The following is a 17989-nucleotide window of genomic DNA, read 5'->3' as shown; positions in this document are numbered from 1 at the left end:
GTTTATAGTTTACGGCTCGATAGGACGGATCCGGGAACGGGGGTCGACGATGGTTGAGTTGGGAGAAGGATTGCCTTGACAGCAGGATGGCGGAAGGAAAATGCTCTCGGTGTCGACGTCGTCTGTTGACGTCGGCGACGGTGGTGAATAGCGGCGGAGAAGGGGTGAGAGCGAGTGAATGATGCGCACGGCGCCGAAGTTGGAGTCGGACGACGGCAAACGAGCGGGATGGTTTGGCAAGCGACGTCGTCGATGGGGAACGGAGGACAGAGGCAGTCTCAGCCTGCCAGGCAAATGAACGGGTGCCGTGTTTGCTGGGCGTGCAGACGTGATGGGCACTTCCCGGTTGTTCCCCCTTGCAGGAGATTGATTGATTGCTGTGAGGCTGGGGCAACGCGCAAGACACAGGCAAGCCCCTGCAGATGGGGCGTTGTCACGGGCTCCCGGGGCTCCCAGCGCTGTTTTCGCAGGCACACAAGCCACACCAGCTCTAACTATGGCATGTCTACGCTTACCTAGGTACAAGTTGCTGTTCTGATCGGATGCTGTATCACGTGGAAATCTCGGAATACGTGATGCATGTACCAAGTATGCACAAGACGGATTGTTAGCCGCGCCGACAGCATATCATCAAGACATACCATCTCTCTCTCTCCCCCCGTGAATCGATACAATGTAATTGCGGCTGGCCAATAAGTGGGCTTGTCTCCAGTCGAGGTGTGGATTTCCAATGTTACTGCTGTGAGGCCGCTCGCAAGCCTCGGACCGACTCTCATCCATACTTGGAACTGCTACTGGTGGCAGGCTGCATCTGGCTGGACTCTGTGCCAGCTGGCAAGCTCAGTGCGCGGCAGAGGGCACCGGAGGAGGTGAGGGGCCGGGGTGCCTCCATCCCGAAGCACAGGCCCTCCCCCCTCCAGACTGGCCTGACTGGCTCTGGCTTGGCCAGCGTGACCAGCCAGCCAGGATCCAATCCCAAGCCTCAGGGCTCTATGGGGCAGCCACCCCACATGATTGGCTGCGTTGCCGAAAATTTCCCTCTGCCCTCTAGCTCCCACAGCCAATTCTTGAGATATTCCTCATTTTTGCTTGCTCACCACCCGACCCGGCGCATTTTTCGACAACTAACAGAACAGCCATCACCACACCTGCAGTAAGGCCTCGTCCGCCATTCCGCCCCTCTTGACACGCCCTGTTGACTTTTACGCTTCCAGAGATGTCTTCCAAGGGAAAGAAGCCTGCCGGCAAGTCGGCCATCGACCAGGTCGTCGCTCGCGAGTACACCATCCACATGCACAAGAGGGTATGTTCTTGATTCTGCCCACACCCACAACCACCAGCGCCACGACGAGCGGGACAGCACGACAGAGAGAGAGAGAGAGAGAGAGAGAGAAGGAAGGGGGAAAAAGAGGAGGGAGACGAGCCCAGGGCGGGCAGGAGATCGAAAATGCTGTCTGCGCACACTGGGACAGGACAACTTGCTGACATACATACCACTCTTTTTGCAGATGCACGGTGTCACCTTCAAGAAGCGAGCTCCCCGTGCCATCAAGGAGATCAAGGACTTTGCCCAGAAGGCCATGGTACGATTGCCCACCCAAATCCACATCCCGAGCCTCGACCCGGCATGATGGTTCCCGGTCTGCAGTCCGCAGTCTCGACTGTCTGGACTCGACCCCCTCTTAACCTGCCACACGCGCCCATCCACGAGCACATGAGCCGAAGCCGAGTCAACGCATGCTAACCATACCCCTCCTCACAGCAAACCTCTGATGTCCGCATCGACCCCCAGCTCAACAAGAAGGTGTGGGAGCAGGGTATCAAGGGTGTCCCCTACAGAATCCGCGTCCGCATCAGCCGCCGCAGAAACGACGAGGAGGATGCCAAGGAGAAGCTGTACAGCTACGTTCAGGCCGTCAACGTCAAGAACCCCAAGGGCCTGGTGACGGTGGTTGTCGAGGAGTAAATCGTGTTCCCGTACGACGAACACTTTTTCTCCGGGGCGAAGGGCGAGGCAAAAAATTTGGGTTTCTTCTCTCGACTTGAGCGTACGCTTCATGTGTGGTCGGATGGATTCCACGAAAGAGTCACTCAAGGAAGGGCATGGTTTCGGAGTTCCACCTGGCTTGATACATGACAAACGGATTTTTTAGCTTCACCTAGTCTGAAATGAATGAGACGCTGTGAACGCCATATAATACTGTGATAAGCCGGGCATCTCGGGGTTTCTCGTCTTGTGTGCCCTGTGACGCTTCATTGCAAAGCCCGGAACGAGAAGGAAATCCATCGCGGTGAAGACCAACCGACTCCCATGTCAGTTTCGGCATTGGCAGGGGTCCTGGATGTTCTCATGGACGAATGAACACAGCAACAGCAAATTGGCCTCTCAGCCGTTGGGTGTGGCCTTTTCTCGCATCAGGTGGCTGGTGGCCACTGTGTATTGTCGTGCGTAGGTCTGCGATTCTGCTTCGAGGCCCAGCTCTCACAGCCGTCAAGTTCTCATCTCTGGCGGACCATCAAAGTCATATTTCCTTGTCATGACAATCATCGATTTGATAGGCCAGCTGCCGGCTCCTATCTACCTCGGGAGGGTTATTTTATACCCAGAGTCCGAGAACCATACTAACCCCCAGCCCTAAGAGATAACCAATGGAACGGATGAATGCAAAATACCCCCTTAGCCAACGGGAGACCCTATACATGACGAGGCGTGATGGGAACTACCCAATTCACAACTGTCCACCGTCACTCCCCCCGTCTTGATGAAAGCACGGCTGACTCCGGTTCTCCGATGCTGGCTGCAACACCCGCTGCCGCCTAACCCTAGTAACATGCTACTCAGCCAAGTGGATCGAGCCGTTCGTTATACACACACAACTCCGAGAGAGAGAAGAGACACTTCAATCGTCATCCACGTCCCGGTGGCGGCCGAGGACCTTCCGCTTGAACTCCTCGGCGTCCTTGTCCCACAACTCGGCGGCCTCTCCGTTCAGTGGTGATGCGCTGGGGGGTGCGTGTTAGCTACATGTGCAAGGCATAAAAGTAGGCAGCGGGGGCTAAGGGGGGCTTACTTGTTCGGCTCTCCCAGCAGACTCTGCAGACTGAGGAGCACGGTCTGGATGTTGTAGGCCGCCGTCCACTTGTCCTTGAGGATGTCGAGGCAGATGCGGCCCGAGAAGTCGACGTTGGGGTGGTAGATGGGCGTCTTGAAGAGCACCGTGGGCGGCGCGTAGGGGTAGTTGTTGGGGAAGGCGAACGACAGCTTGAAGGTCAGGCCCGAGTACGGCGTGTCGTCGGGCCCCTCGATGGTGGCCGCCCATGTCATCAGGTTGCCGTCGGCACCGGGGAACGCTGACACGCCCGGGGCGGGCGAAGTCATGAGTTGCATAAGCTCTGGTTGCAACCTGGGGAGGTTTCCGTTAGCGAGAAGCCCTCGAGGGACCTGGACAAAGGTCGCCGACATACCGCTTCGTCACGCTCTGAGCATCAGGTCCTTTGCGCGAGCCGCCAAGCTTAGCGGCCTGGACGCTGCCAGGAGCCGAGTTCTGGCTGTTTTCCGTAGAGAAATCCATGTTGACAGTATGCCTCTCCACAACCGGGGGGGATGTGAGGACTATAGTGGCCTTGTGAACCTTGAATGGGGCTGGTCGCAAGAATCCAGACAAAGGTCTTGGATTCGGGTTGGTGGCTGGTTGGGACAAGGCGGGAAACGAATGAGAAAACTGGAACGGAAAGCCCTTCTGGAATGTCAATTGTGCGGTTAGCTTTGTGAAACTGAGATGGATCAATTGATGATACAGAGGAAACCATGAGACACTGCTGTGGTTGTAATCACAGTGGCTCTATCAGCGAAAGGCAGTGTCACAGCCTCCTCCTATTCGGAATATCATGCAGCCTGTCTTGGAGTAGTGTGGAACGTACGAACCTTGGGAAGCTGTGTTTCTTAGGGAATGTGAAGATGGAAAGTCAAAGGGTATCAACCGGAACGGGGTCCAGAAACTGCTCGTGGCTGTCAAACAGGAAGCTGCACCAACGTAAAGAAAAACGGCAGTGGAGGTTGGGTTGGAAAGCGACGAAGCCGCTTGGTCGTCGTCGGTCTCTCGGGTTGAAATCGCTTGTCAACAACGAGTGGCCTATGGCAACGGCGATAAGATGGTTGCGACCCTGTGGGCGGTGGCCCCCCCTACCTTTAGTTCCCTAACCCCCCGCTTGACAGGGACCCTGCCTCCAGCTCCAGGCGCTTCAGGCAGCTCTCCAGGCGAGGCCACCCCTGTACGGCACCCTTCCAGGCCCCCCGCTCAGCCAATCGTTTGGGACTGTTGCCGCACCTCTCCAAACAAAACACGAGTGCCGGCAGACTTTAATTGACCGTCGCGGCTCGACGCGTGCCATGAATCACCATGGTGAGTTTTCGCGTTTTTCTCCCCCAACTGAAAGCATAGCATCACCAACGGGAAGCGAGATGAGAGCTCGCCGACTACTGTCTGGTCCCTAGACTCAGCGCTCGGGCCTGCACTACCCTAGACTCAGTGATCCCGGATGTTCATGACCGGCACCTCTCTGACCACTGTGCGTGGACTTTGATGGAGTGTCGTGTACCGCACCTACTGATCTCGATATACACCAAAGTGGGAATACATGAGCACTCGGACTGACCACGATGCAACAGTCTCAGTTGGATCCTCTGCCGGATGACCTCCCCTTCCGCATAGTCTCCAAGACCATTGGAAGGGGAGCCTACGCATCGTAAGAAGATGGCCCCTCCGCCGCCTTAGTGGGGACTATTACTAACACGATCCCCAGAATAAAGAAGGCAATCCCTCTGGATTCGACTACACCCGTCTTTGCCGTCAAGCTCATTCACAAGGGCTACGCCGTCAAACATGGCCGCATCTCCGCCAAGCAGATCGCCATGGAGGTGTCGCTGCACTCGCACATCGGCCAGCACCCCAACGTGATCGAGTGGTTTGCCACGGGCGAGGACCAAGTCTGGCGCTGGATAGCCATGGAGTACGCCGAGGGCGGCGATCTCTTTGACAAGATCGAGGCCGATGTGGGCGTCACAGAGGATATTGCCCATCTGTACTTCCTGCAGCTGATCAGCGGTGTGAGCTTCATGCACAGCAAGGGGGTGGCACACCGCGATCTCAAGCCCGAGAACATCCTCATGTCCGACAGCGGCAACCTGAAGCTCGCAGACTTCGGCATGGCCACCATGTTCGAGTACAAGGGCCAACGGAAGCAGAGCTCCACTATGTGCGGCAGCCCCCCTTACATTGCCCCCGAGGTCTTGAAAGCAGGCCGGCCGGATAAGAAATCCGGTGAGGTGATCAAATACCTGCCGGACTCGGTTGACATGTGGTCTTGTGGCGTCATCCTGTTCGTGCTGCTGGTTGGCAACACACCGTGGGACGAACCAACCTCGTCAAGCTGGGAGTTTCAGGAGTACGTTCGAACCAATGGCCGAAGCTCCGACGGCCTATGGCAGAGGATACCAGCGGATGCCCTATCCTTGCTACGAGGCATGATGAACGTGGACGCATCCAAGCGGTTTTCATTTGCCCAGATCCGCCAGCATCCCTGGTTCACGCGGCACAACAAGCATCTGGCAGCAGACGGTCAAATCGCAGACCCCCTGAATCTGGCAACCCAGATGCTGGAGAACCTTCACATTGACTTTAATCAGAAGCCCTCATCATCTCAGCGGCAATCGCAACCTGAATCGATGGATGTAGATTCCGGCCCTGCAAGTGACTTCCAAATCTCGGCTACGCAGCCAGAGACACCCATCAACGATGCCATGTTCGACTGGGAGAGACCAACTCTACGGTCTATGGGTGTGTCTGCCATGTCGTCTACCCAGCCTGCTGCTCGCACAGATGCCGTCACCTATCCTCAGACGCAGGGCGGGGGCTTCTTTGAAGCTCTAGCCGACGAACCCTCCATGTCGCAATTCTCCCAGAATCCAGGTGTGCCTATGACGCTCACGCAGCGCGCCCAGCGGTTCCGCGACATTGTCCCGGCACACGCGTTCACGCGCTTCTTCTCGCATATGCCGCCCCAGCTTCTTGTACAGATGCTTAGTGGCGCTCTTCACAACCTAAACGTCCCTCTCGCGTCGGCGGCTCCATACATTGGGCAGGGTGACCACGTAACAACGTTGAAGGTCAAGACAGTGGACGGCCGACGACAGGGATTACACGGCGAGATTGTTGTAGACAAGTATCACCTGCCGGAGGCACAGGAGCTTTTGGAGGTGCGGTTCGTGAAGGTGAAGGGCGACCCTCTGGAATGGAGGCGGTTCTTCAAGAATGTAGTGTTGCTTTGCAAGGACGGCGTTTATAAACCCGGTTCTTAGAATTGCCCAGGAGCAATAGACGATGGAGGGGAAAGGGCCCAGGAAGCATATAGAGCTTGCATCACTTGGCATTATTTGCATATAATTGGCATGGCATACTCGTGGCTTGGGCACGAGGACGGGGATACCCTACATGGCAGCCCATACCCAGACATAACGTTTGTTTGTAATAATGAGAAATACTCAACCGATTGCTTTGCGCTAGATGGCCTATTGTCTATAAATGCCCCGCTGTTCTATCTAGGTAAGAAACCCTGCAGCGGTTCGAAGAAGCGGAACTCGCACTACCACCCTCATCCGGTCTCCATCGTCATTGATACAATCAAGCTCCGGAGCCACTTCCTTCTGACCAGACACGTCCTACGTGAGGTTGTTTTCCCAACTTCATCCTCATCGGCCAAAGTGACCGGATTCAGTTTGACGGTAGGGGATACATGCCAATGTCTGGTGGGAGGTTCCGCGACAATGCCTTCCAGAAAACAGCTTTACGCGCAGCGCCCTGCACTTTCCTGGCTTCATGGAAGGCTGAATCCCCTCGCCTGACTCTGAGAAGATACTGGAGGGGTGGTCTCCAAGTTCCATCGTCATCCCCAGCGCTCTTTAAGCTGGGGTGCCACTCCTTGATAGTCATGGCAGTGGCGCCAAACAGATCATGCCAATATTCCCCGTGCCCTTCAAGGTTTTCTTCCTCTACTAGGTGAATTCCATACCAACTGTGCACAAGCTCATGTACGAGGGTTTCAAATATGCCGAACAGTTCGCGCCGCACACCGTGGGATGAGCCCAAGATTCCAATATGGCTTTTCATCTCCTGGCTTGCGCCTGTGGTCCATTCCCGGCCCCATAACTTGGTCTAGTCCCCTGGAGAATCTGCATCGGCGGCTTGCTCATTTGCATAGAAGGTGAGGTCTTTTGAGGTAGCATTTTTCAGGCCTCATGAGGGAGCTACGAAAGAAAACTCGTCGACCAATTTTGCCAGCCTGCGGATCTCTGTGTTGACCTCCTTGAGCGTCAATGTCCTGAATCTGTACACCAACCCATTCTCACCGAACTCGGCGGCAAGAGCTCCTCTGGTGAGACCTTGTGTGGTGCTGAGTCGGCTGTCGTCTCATCGAAATATACTGATAGTTCCTATACAGAGGTCAGTCGCAGAATATGATACTGTTTCGAGATGGAGGCAAGTCGGTGTGTCTCTCTTGTGTTGAGGGAACCGCAGTACTTTCTTGTTGCCTTTTCTTGGTGCCATTTTCAGTTTTTGTTTGGTCAGCGAGATGTCTCTGATGGCTAGATCACTACACACTTCTGGGGGCTTTCACGGTCATCTTATAGGCACGGTGTCTCTCAACAATCTCAGGTGTTCGCAGGTCGAGAATATTCTTGAGGCATGTCTAACAAGACAGCTTGATGACTTTTTGTGAGACTGGCCATGTTTCTTATCAACTCAAACCACCAATTACGTCTAGAACGGTATAGATGTCGGAGTCTTTCATGATGCTCAGATACACCGCCAACATTTGCGTGATATGAACCAGAGCTGGCGATACGCGAGAAATATCCCTGACCTTACCAAACATTTGGTCATCAGTAATCTTCAGACAATACTTTATTTGCCTCAGCAGAAATCTTGTTCTTTATAGAACCAGACAGTCCAAAAGCCATGCAGTCAACATTGTGACGTCTGGCTGGCAATAACTAGAGAGGAATTTTCATCTCATGAAGCGATAGACATCCCTTCATACCAACCCTGCAACTCGAGACAAGCAACAATGCCATGAATCACCTATTACTCAAGTTCGCAATTGAGCTATCCGTATCGCCTTCTCAAAGACTAATGTATACTGCCGCTCACCCCCAGCACATTCAGCAGGCCCCCAAGCCTTCATGATTCCATAAGCCATGACACTACGTCGGCTCGCAAAATCTCGTTCGGCTCGGAGATCAGAACACTGTCAGCATTGCCAAACGAACGTCTATCAATGACTCATGGTGGATACTTGATCGCATGGATGAGCCTACAAAACCGGCCAGTAGTTAAGCTGCGAGGTATTTCTATCCGGCACGTTTCCCCGCTACCCTAGTATTGAGACCAGGCACACCCATCAACAAACCCGCTTAGCGCCAACGGCTGCCTGAACCTGGAGCCGAAGGATGGCTCTATTGGTGATATCCCCGGTTTCCGCAGGGGTTACTGATTATCTCAGGATCAGATAAGATTGCTTGGCATCCAAAGTATACAATCCATACATCAACCTCACCTATATAAAGCGCGGAAAAGACGGATGGTAATTACGTTCTGAACTTTTACTAAAACTCAGCCTTACCCTCAACTCAAAGTTTTCAGGCCCAAGAAGCACAATGATACCCAACAACCAGAAGAAGATGACAACCGATGATATAGTACCTCCTGGCGGCGCGGATGTCGAATTGGCGCCCGTCCCAGCACCAGCCGAGGCCAAGCGGGATGATGATCCATACCTCGTCGCATTTGACGAGCCCTTTGATGCCGACAATCCTAAGCACTGGCCGAAGGGTCGCAAATGGGCTGTGACCGACGTACTCTCCGCGACCGGATTCAACCGTATCATGGTTTCGACCATCATGGCGCCGGCCCTTCCGCTGATCGCGTCTGAGTTGAGCATGACCACAGTTGAGTCGGTTATGGCACTGTCCATCTACATCCTTGCGACTGCATTTGGCCCGCTGGTCATTGGGCCGTTGTCCGAGATCTACGGTAGGGAGAGGGTCCTGCATGCATCCAATATTTGGTTCCTGGTCTGGAACATTGCTTGTGGCTTCACGAATACTAAAGAGCTACTGATTGCCTCTCGTTTCTTGGCTGGCTTTGGCGCCAGCTCAATCTACGCCCTCGCAGGAGGCGTGCTTGGAGATGTATGGCGGCCTGAGGAGCGTGGCCGCTCACTGAGCATCTATCTTCTGATCCCGCTGCTGGGCGCTGCTGTTGGTAAGCTTCATCTTAGGAAAAAACTTGTTCTTGTGCTGAATTTATGCCAGGACCAATTATTGGAGGATTCATGGCGGCTCGCACGACCTGGCGGTGGATGTTCTGGTCTACGTCCATCTTTCAGGCGGTTATGATAGCCGTCTCTTTCACCACGTTTCGGGAAACTTTCGCTCCCCTTATCCTTAAGAGGAGAGCGCAGCGTCTGCGTCGGGAAACGGGAAACCAGCAATACCGCACGGTGTATGAGCGACTTGAAGAGGAGAAATCAGTTGTCTCCATCTTGGGGCGAGCTCTGACACGCCCCATTCGCCTTCTAGCGTTCAACCAAATAACGCAGCTGACTTCGGTGATATCGGGTTTCTACTATGGTATCCTCTACATCGTGCTGTCTAGCTTTTCGGCACTTTGGACCGACCAATACCACCAATCCGTCGAGATCAGCGGCCTGCATTATCTTGCGATTGCTCTTGGAGAAATCCTCGGATCACAACTCGGAGGCCCAGTAATGGACTGCCTCTTCAAGTATATGCTCAAACGCGCCGGCACTGATGAGCATATGCCCGAGTATCGTATCCCTCTCGTGTTCCCTGCCGTGTTGTTGGGCACGCTGGGGTTGTTCGTATACGGCTGGACGGCTCAGTACACTGTACACTGGATCGTCGTCGACATTGCCATTTTTGTCAGCACTTTTGGTTTCCAGATCAAAGGCATGCCTTTACAGGCCTATGTCATTGACTCGTTCCCGGAGCACACGAGCAGCGCCATGGCTGCAAATCAATTCTTGAGTAGCTTGACAGCTTTCCTGTTCCCTTTATTTGTCCCCAGCATGTATAGTGCTCTAGGGTATGGCTGGGGCAATAGCACTGTAAGTATGGAGTGTGGTCAACCCTTTTTTTTTTTCTTCTTCTTTGATTTGGTACAATGTTCATCAACGGCAACGCCGAATCCGCATCTTGGAGACAAATCCAAATACTTGACGGAAACTTGCCTTTCTTTCTATGAATGATAACGGACTGTGTTGCTGACTTCTTGTGCACCTCTTTAGTTGGCTTTTATGAGCCTCGTTATCGGGCTCCCGGCACCTCTGCTTATTTGGCTATATGGCGCCAGGTTGAGAGCCAAGATGATTTCAACCTACTAAGAGCCACAGAGACTGGTTCGCAGCACCCTATAACCCATTCAAGTACGAGGATGTGGCCTGACCTCTCAGCTATTATGCTGTGTGCTGAGTGTTTCGAGTGAAGGGTGTAGCGCATGGGGCTATACACTATGCGAAATCGATTGAAAGGCATACGTACTGAGATCTTTCTCTACTCTATGAGTTTCCATTTTATATCTATTCACACCAGACAGCCGCCGGCTATTCATAAGTAACTAGACTTTGTTCGCACAACCGTCTTGAGTCCTTACTACAATAAGATAGAAAGCAAGGCTACATGGTCATCATAAAGTCTATAGGCTAGAGAAACACATCCGCATGAGCCACCAAACCTATACTCCATACATATCCTAGGTCATGAATCGCAACAACCCCCTTTGATACCAGACGCCCTCGCCATGCTTGATAAAGGAGAGACCATGAAAGTTTGGCCAACTTTTGAACGTGATAAAATGCTTCTTATATCGAAGCGAACTATATCGGACCAGAAGTATTTCCGTAATATCTTTGGTCCGATGAACGTAGATCAGGCCATCGGATCGGCGCGCTGGCCGGCCGATGGCCGTTGACATCTTCCGAGCACTGCATGCCACAGTTCCTGGGGATGTCGTCGCAGGATAGATTCCCGCTCGCAAGCCGGAAGTCGTCGAGATCGGCTTCCATGTTGCTTAGGAAGAGAGTATCCGGACCGGCCCACTCGTCGATCAGCCTGGCAATCCGGTGGAAGCCGGAGGTGTGTCCCCCGAAGCGCTTCGCTTTGAAGCCACAGCGGATGAAGAGGTAGCTGTGAATCAATTCATGTAAAAACGTCGATATGAGCAGCCGCCGGTTATATCGTCTGTCCTTGAGATAGCGACTCGACAATACGATCAGTGTCTCGAATCCCCCATCTTGAGCCACTCGTAGGGCTGTTGTGCCGATGATCTGAGTGTGATAACTCATGTTGGAGCCATCGGACCAGTCCCATCTCACCCGATTCTTTAGGGATCCGTGGAAGAAAACCTCATTTGCAGCGCTGAAGATGCTTTGCAGGGCCGCGTTGTCGATCTCAAACTCGTCCCCGGGCGTTGACCTCGGGGAGATGAGGCTCTTCAGGATGCGTTCAGCTTTGGAGTCTCGGGCCCGCGAATGGTAATGGGCAAAGTGCCGTTCCACCCTGCTGGCAGCTTGCTCATCCTTCCGCATATCGGAGTAGTTGGAGCGGCTTTCGCGCTCCTTGCCGTCAGACGCAATCGATAAGCCTGACGAGGTCCTTTCCATGGAAGTCGGACGCAGGTCCGCGCGGAAATGGCGGTGTGCCTGTGCCTCATTGTCGGAAACCCTGGCGGACAGCGCAGGCGAGGGCGTCCTAGCAACTTGGTCTGCATCGTCAAAGGCAAACTCGGAAGACGAGCTTGACTGGCCTGCCTCTCTGAGGATGAAGAATGGCGGCTCACGGGCTCTTTCATGGGCAGCAGCGTTGATATATCGCGGGCGCTTTGGTTGAGGAAAGAAGCCGGTTTCGTCCGGCAGCTCCACGTATTCGAAGTTGACAAAAGGCCGCTTCCCCCGCTCAACGTAAATCTGATTGCCGTAATGATATCTTTCGTCGGGCACAGAAGAGGCGCTCGATGACCGAGACATTGGCGTGCCTGCGCCGTGCCACTCGCTGCACATGATTGGCTTCCAACCACCCCGAGTGCAGTGGTAATAAAACAATATAAAGGAATGTCACGATTGATTAAGTTCAGAATAGCCAAGAAGACTCTGTGGGCATGATCATGATGTAGGACGTTCGGCGATGAATGGGAGAAAGAAACAAATGCGGTCTGGTCAGTGACGCCGAGGGGGGCGACTGGAGATGAGGAAGCACGGGTTTCCTTGTATCGAAACGCTAATGAAGAGAGTTGTCCACCGTCCCGAAGGACAAATCGGACGCGGAAGCTAGCCTAGCCTCACTTGAAGAGTTGGCGCTATGCGGAAACCGATCCTTTATTAGAGGTGGGTGTCCTACTGTATGTAGGAGTCAAGCTGGAGGCGGGAGGAGAGAAAGTGGACGCCCACATGGTGATGCATGATCTTCAGAGCCGGCCAAGCTGGCGGCTTCGCGTCCCAGTGCGTGCGTCTCCTCCTCAGCTGCGGGTGCAATGTCTGCCGAGATCATGGTAGCGGATCAGTTTCCAGTGCATCCTGGATGTTCATTGGAGAGGAGCAAGTGGGGAATAGCAGGGCCACATATCCTAAGGACCTCTCTGACGGGACAATGGTCGATACGAATTGGTGAGGAGCGGTGAAAACTAGAGAAAATGCCATTCAAGGTTCTGGGCTGTTGGCGATCGGTGCAGCGATCCATTCCGATGCATGATGCAGCAGCTTGGTTGGCTATTTACAAACGTTGCATAGCAGGAGGTTGGACAACACATGAATGTCGCCGGCCTCCGAGATTATCGTGTGGTAAAGGACATACCCGTGATGCCTGTAGACTCAAAGAGAAAAAAAAAACCGGGCTCGACAGGCACCCGGAAACCACCAGATCTGGGACAGAAGAATAGAGTTACAGAAATGTCCTTTCGGAGGAGGCGAAAGACTGGGTCATCCATCTACTGGGACGTAGCCGTCGTGATCCCATAGGCTTGGGCCCCTCTATCCCGGCTCTGCCGCCGGCAGTGATTGGCCCCATCCGTGCTGGCTCAACATGGCTGTGTCTAATTGGCTGCCTCATCTTTTCTTTCCTTTTGGGTGGCACCAAACAATTTCTCGAGGCTGTCGGGATCCTTGATCTATTACTCTGATCTTATAAGTTGTACTATTTGAGATGATCTTGTCGCACACGACTTGGTCTTACTGAAGGGCTCTCAAGAGTAAGCAGCTGCGATTCCAAAGCCGCATCCACAGCTGATGCAATGACAAGGGAAAGGCACGTCTATATCTGCAACTAATACCTTTCTCCTCAGAAAGCGGATCGCGCTGAAATCTTGATGAGTCAACTGGCTATTGCCCTATTGGCTTGTTTGAGGGTTCTCCGGTTTGCGAAGGGCTGGGTGCATGATCTCGTGGGGCTCATACATCCAACATCTGGTCTGGCCTATCTGATCCCCTGGCATACATCCAGTGGCCTTTCAGGCATCCACATCCGCATGAAAGTCGCACACGCGTACACAAGCCTGAATCCACATCATGTCCAGTAATATCCCGAGATCAAGTGGAAGCGTCGATGTGAGTCAGGCTGAAAACTGCCATCGAAGGGGCTCAAGTGTAATCATTATCGCGTCCTTACTTAAATCCGTGGCTTGTTTGACCCATCTTTGTTTTGTGTTGAGATTGTGTAAAACTGCAGTATATGTAAACTGATATTACACTGGAAATATAACGACGAAGTGGGCTGTTCTATTGGCTTCAACATTGAAGAGTTTGGTATTCAAGATATAATGCAACGCTATGTGGTATCCGATTCTTCTTGGCTCCTGTACGGAGCTAACTGTCACTGCATATTTGGTGTGCACAATTTCCGCCAGCGCATTCGCTTTACATCCCGGGGCGAATACCAGCCCCAAGGTATCGAACGAACTTAACGTCGTTAGCCTGCCGCTCAAGAGCACGCCTCATCCTGTCGCTGAACAGCTGCTCCTCTTTTTCGGCAGCAATCTCTTCAGGCGTTCTGCTGTCATGTTCAAAGTCTTCTGCACTGAAACCAGGCTTCAGGGTGAAATTAACGAGGCCTAGTTTCTCGCCCGTCCAGAAAAGAATGTCATCGTTGTTGACGGTGTCACCCCCGCCGCTTCCGGCGGTCTGGGTCGATAGTATCTTCCGCGCAATCTCGTCAGACCCGGGCATGGAGGCGAAGAGAGACCGCTGGGCTACCTTCTCGCCATGTCCAATCTTATGACGGCGAACTTCAGTGAAACCATCCCTCTCAACCCACTTGAGGAAACCATCGCCATCCGAGAACACGATGCGTGTGCCGTGGTTGATCACAGACAAAAGCTTGGCCTTGGACGCCGTCTGACGATTTTTCATTGTTGAATTTTGGAACAGGGCGTGGCTCCCATCCGCTTGACTTGGTGACGGTGTTAACCCGTAGATTTCCAATGATCCTTTCGTGTTATACTCTCCAGCAGCAATCAGGGCCCGACCTCCAGGGACGCTCTTGGAGGACTCAAGTTGATCGATGGAGAGTTCTCCACGTCGACGAAGTTCACTGTCGACGCATGAAAAGGGGTAAGGCAATGATGCCAAGCTACATAATCTTGCCCCCGAATGGATTGACCCTTTGATGGTGGGAAACATTCGGCGGTCGTAGTGTAGTATACTTGAGAATCTGCCAGCCACGAAGATGTCATCGGATATGAGTCCTTTGCAGCCGGGACGCTCTAGATGAAGTATACTTTCGGGTCCGTTTTGCGCCAGTGGGGCGTACGGGGGAAGGGGACTCGGATCTAATGCCCTGGCAAGGTCCCGAAGTCCGAAGCGGTCGAACTCATCAATGCGCTCTTGACGATCTCGCTTGATCTCACGGCTGCTTCTCGAATCAAAGAGATGTATCCCATGAAATGTGCCGACTGTCAACGGCACGCCAGGTTGAACAGCAGATAGTGTAGTGATAGTCCACTCGTACGGCTGGTGGCTTACGATTTGCAACGTCTGTAAATCAACCTCCATAAGATCTGCAAGCACTCAGTTTACCATTCGGTACACAGTTGCGCAGTCGGCAGGGTGCAAAGGGGAGGGGGGGAGGAAATACTCACGACTTTGAACAGCAAAGAACGCCCTGTTTCGGCTGCTATCGACGCTGACACATTCTGTTACCCCGATGCTTGCCATTCTTGATCTAGAAGAAAGGATTGGGTTGTCAAGACGTAGCAGCCCTTCCTCGCTCTTCGAAACAAGGGATCCTTTGCTGGAGCGGGTGCCTTTGACATCCCACAAGCATACCGAACCGTCGTCCAAAGGAGCCACTGCGAAAAGCTCCTGTCCTCCTTGGCTTGGTTGATATAGAGCTGCACCCTTGACTTCAATGATGTCCCTCATATCTCCATCGCTGACCTGAGGCTGCTCTAACCAATTGACAGCAATGGGGCCGTTCCGATGTATGTACTCGTCGTACCAATTCACCTTCTCGCCCGGAAATGTAGGGTCCCAATTCGCCGCGATCCGAATGCGTTCCTGCTTGACAGTACTTGCTGAGCTCCATTGCGCAGTCCCCGGCTCGGGGCTCCGGATGCCTAACACGGTGTTGACGATGGGTTCATCCTCGTCCGAGAATCGGAGACCTCGCCGGAGGTTGACGCCTTCGAGGAAAGAAGACTCGAGGTGGCATCGCCCTCGCCAGAAGAGGTTATCACGGCATATGCGCAGCAGCCTCTTCGAGAGGAGCTGTAGCGTGGCGATGTGGCTCGGCTCGAGGTCTGCATTTGTGCCCCTGGTCAGTGTCTGCTGCATGCTGTACGGTAGGCGGTTGGGCGGCTCACAGGACAGGATCAATAAGATCAACTCATTGGGGAGAGACTCGAACGTCGACGAGTCGGCCATGGTCTCTCGAAGACCCTGCAACGAAGCAGGCCCACAGATGGAGAGACGGCTTGGGATTCCGCGGGTAGAATATGGCGAACAATCTTGCCGATGTAGGGAATCGAAGGCCTGGTAATCATGGCATGATCGGAATTCTCTCCGGCCGACTTATCACCTCCGGTAAGGGTTATCGATAGCAGATGGCTTCCAAAAAAGCGGCCATAAAGGTCACGACACGCAAACTGAATCCGTCTGCAGGGACTGAGAGGAGCATACTGATTTGCCGGGCCGGGGTTTGCAAGGCCAAGGCGAGGCTACACAAGGCGACTTCCCAACACCAGGCACCGAGTGATACAGCGACTTCCCCGCAGCGGACCTCAGCTCTATCGGAGATGTTTGCGCGCGCCACTACCGCCGCGGGGGTCAACTGCCACTTAGCGGGGTGCTCGTTAGTGTCTTTCGGTGCTTCCCAAGTGCCATCCGATACACTTGATAATGCTTCAGGGCACTTGGATAGCTGAACATTCAGGATCTCGCTGGCGGCTATGAGTCCCTTCGCACAAATTTGAGTCTAGCTCACAGTTTGAAATTATTGTTCAATTGGGCCTTAGGGATTGAAAGTGGGAAAGTGGCTACTTCCACAAAACCACGATAGTGAACGGAGCCGAGACAGCGAATACAGATATCACGGATACTACTTGGTTTCGTGGTGCTTAGACTTGTGACCAGCCACGGCAGGACACACGGGATCCGAAATTGTAACATTATTAGCGATGCTTTGTCACGTAAGCGGCAATTCCTTTCCTTCTTTAAACGGCCTGAAAACAGAAATTTTATAATCGACTAGGCATATATAAGGAGGCTGCTATGTTCACTTTTAGATACTGCAAAATCTGATTGATGTATACCGCCCGGCTTGGCTTGATGTTTACGCTTCTACATCGGTTTCATTTCGTAGTGGACATAAGTTTGGACGATTCAAATACATCTCCGTAAATAATCTACCAAATCAAGTTTAGTAGTTGCGTCTTGCTCAATAATAGTCAATTCCCTAGATAAGCGACCAACAACACAACCCCCAAATTGAGTTAAGGGTTTCGCTAGCAAAGCCCTACAAATGATCATAGTCTGTATTAAACCGCACTGTTTCCAACGCCAGCCCCTGGCGAAATGGCCTGGTGAGATGGCCGAGTGGCAAGTCCCCCACATTCAGATTCACCTGCTTGCACAGCAGACTAACACCAACAATAGGTTATGGCGCTGCGTTCAGGTTACCTGATCATAACTTCGCAGTGGAGCAATCCGCGTGGGTTCGAGTCCCACTCTCATCAACATCATCATTTTTGATGTTTTTATACCATATTTTTGGTCTAGACTAATGTGATCATTTTGCAGTGGGAACCTGGCACTGGAATAGCCTTCTGGGTCTTCATAAAAGATGTCGAAGGTCTTAGTTTAGAAACCGGTTGGCTTGATGTAAGGGTTCTTTAGAGATATATCGGCCGCAGCATCCTACAACTTAGGCACGGCTACGCAAACGTTCCGAGCGACGAACCCAACTGGTGCTCGTCTCCCATCTAGGCACGTTCTGAACAGTGAAGCCCCGTTGGTGTGAACCAGAAGGTAATTTGTTCGAGGTTTCGCATTGCGTGATTAGTGATAGGACTCTCTGACTCCTCTCTATATGTGAAGTTCAATTGATGGTGCAACAGAGGCGAGTGATTGCCTAGTATCTCAGGGACAGCTAAGGCGGTGCAGCAGTAATAACCAGCTGAATAGCAGCTTAACCACAAGGTTGCAGGGCAATGCTTTACTTCAGCCGTCAGCGGAAGATATAATACTCTCAATCACACTTCTCTATGTACACTTTGAGCAAGCGCAATTCTGAAAATGGCAGTGTGCGCTGCGATGGGAACAGCTTGTTGGATTTTTATGTTGAAGTACTCGAAAGTTTCCAGCTACCATCCCTCCCGTTAATGGGTGTCTCCCCCGATAAAGATCGGAGTATTCTATCAAGGACGCT

The 17989-nt window shown here is 52.9% G+C and overlaps 6 protein-coding genes across 6 annotated transcripts; 3 read left to right on the top strand and 3 right to left on the bottom strand.

Moving 5' to 3' along the window:
• Positions 1-1216: 1216 nt before the first annotated feature.
• JN550_004189 (uncharacterized protein) lies at positions 1217-1966 on the top strand (the record flags this gene model as incomplete). The annotated part of the gene is made up of 3 exons (XM_049315677.1): positions 1217-1303; positions 1509-1583; positions 1763-1966. The coding sequence occupies 3 exons, from the start codon at positions 1217-1219 to the stop codon at positions 1964-1966; spliced, it is 366 nt and encodes a 121-aa protein (XP_049173727.1).
• Positions 1967-2900: 934 nt separating this feature from the next.
• On the bottom strand, positions 2901-3572 carry JN550_004188 (uncharacterized protein; the record flags this gene model as incomplete). The annotated part of the gene is made up of 3 exons (XM_049315676.1): positions 2901-3003; positions 3072-3404; positions 3466-3572. 3 exons carry the CDS (start codon positions 3570-3572, stop codon positions 2901-2903), a joined length of 543 nt encoding a protein of 180 aa, XP_049173726.1.
• A 1088-nt stretch (positions 3573-4660) lies between these two features.
• On the top strand, positions 4661-6358 carry JN550_004187 (uncharacterized protein; the record flags this gene model as incomplete). The annotated part of the gene is made up of 2 exons (XM_049315675.1): positions 4661-4746; positions 4804-6358. The coding sequence occupies 2 exons, from the start codon at positions 4661-4663 to the stop codon at positions 6356-6358; spliced, it is 1641 nt and encodes a 546-aa protein (XP_049173725.1).
• A 2355-nt stretch (positions 6359-8713) lies between these two features.
• On the top strand, positions 8714-10461 carry JN550_004186 (uncharacterized protein; the record flags this gene model as incomplete). The annotated part of the gene is made up of 3 exons (XM_049315674.1): positions 8714-9320; positions 9371-10185; positions 10366-10461. 3 exons carry the CDS (start codon positions 8714-8716, stop codon positions 10459-10461), a joined length of 1518 nt encoding a protein of 505 aa, XP_049173724.1.
• A 492-nt stretch (positions 10462-10953) lies between these two features.
• On the bottom strand, positions 10954-12135 carry JN550_004185 (uncharacterized protein; the record flags this gene model as incomplete). Its single annotated transcript, XM_049315673.1, has 1 exon — positions 10954-12135. One exon carries the CDS (start codon positions 12133-12135, stop codon positions 10954-10956), a length of 1182 nt encoding a protein of 393 aa, XP_049173723.1.
• A 1848-nt stretch (positions 12136-13983) lies between these two features.
• Positions 13984-15987, bottom strand: JN550_004184 (uncharacterized protein; the record flags this gene model as incomplete). The annotated part of the gene is made up of 2 exons (XM_049315672.1): positions 13984-15122; positions 15204-15987. 2 exons carry the CDS (start codon positions 15985-15987, stop codon positions 13984-13986), a joined length of 1923 nt encoding a protein of 640 aa, XP_049173722.1.
• Between the last annotated feature and the right edge of the window lie 2002 nt (positions 15988-17989).

This window comes from Neoarthrinium moseri, assembly GCF_022829205.1.
Source record: "Neoarthrinium moseri strain CBS 164.80 chromosome Unknown scaffold11_Wmoseri_CBS_16480, whole genome shotgun sequence".
NCBI classification, from domain to species: domain Eukaryota; kingdom Fungi; phylum Ascomycota; class Sordariomycetes; order Amphisphaeriales; family Apiosporaceae; genus Neoarthrinium; species Neoarthrinium moseri.
This window is presented reverse-complemented; position numbering and strand designations above follow the sequence as displayed.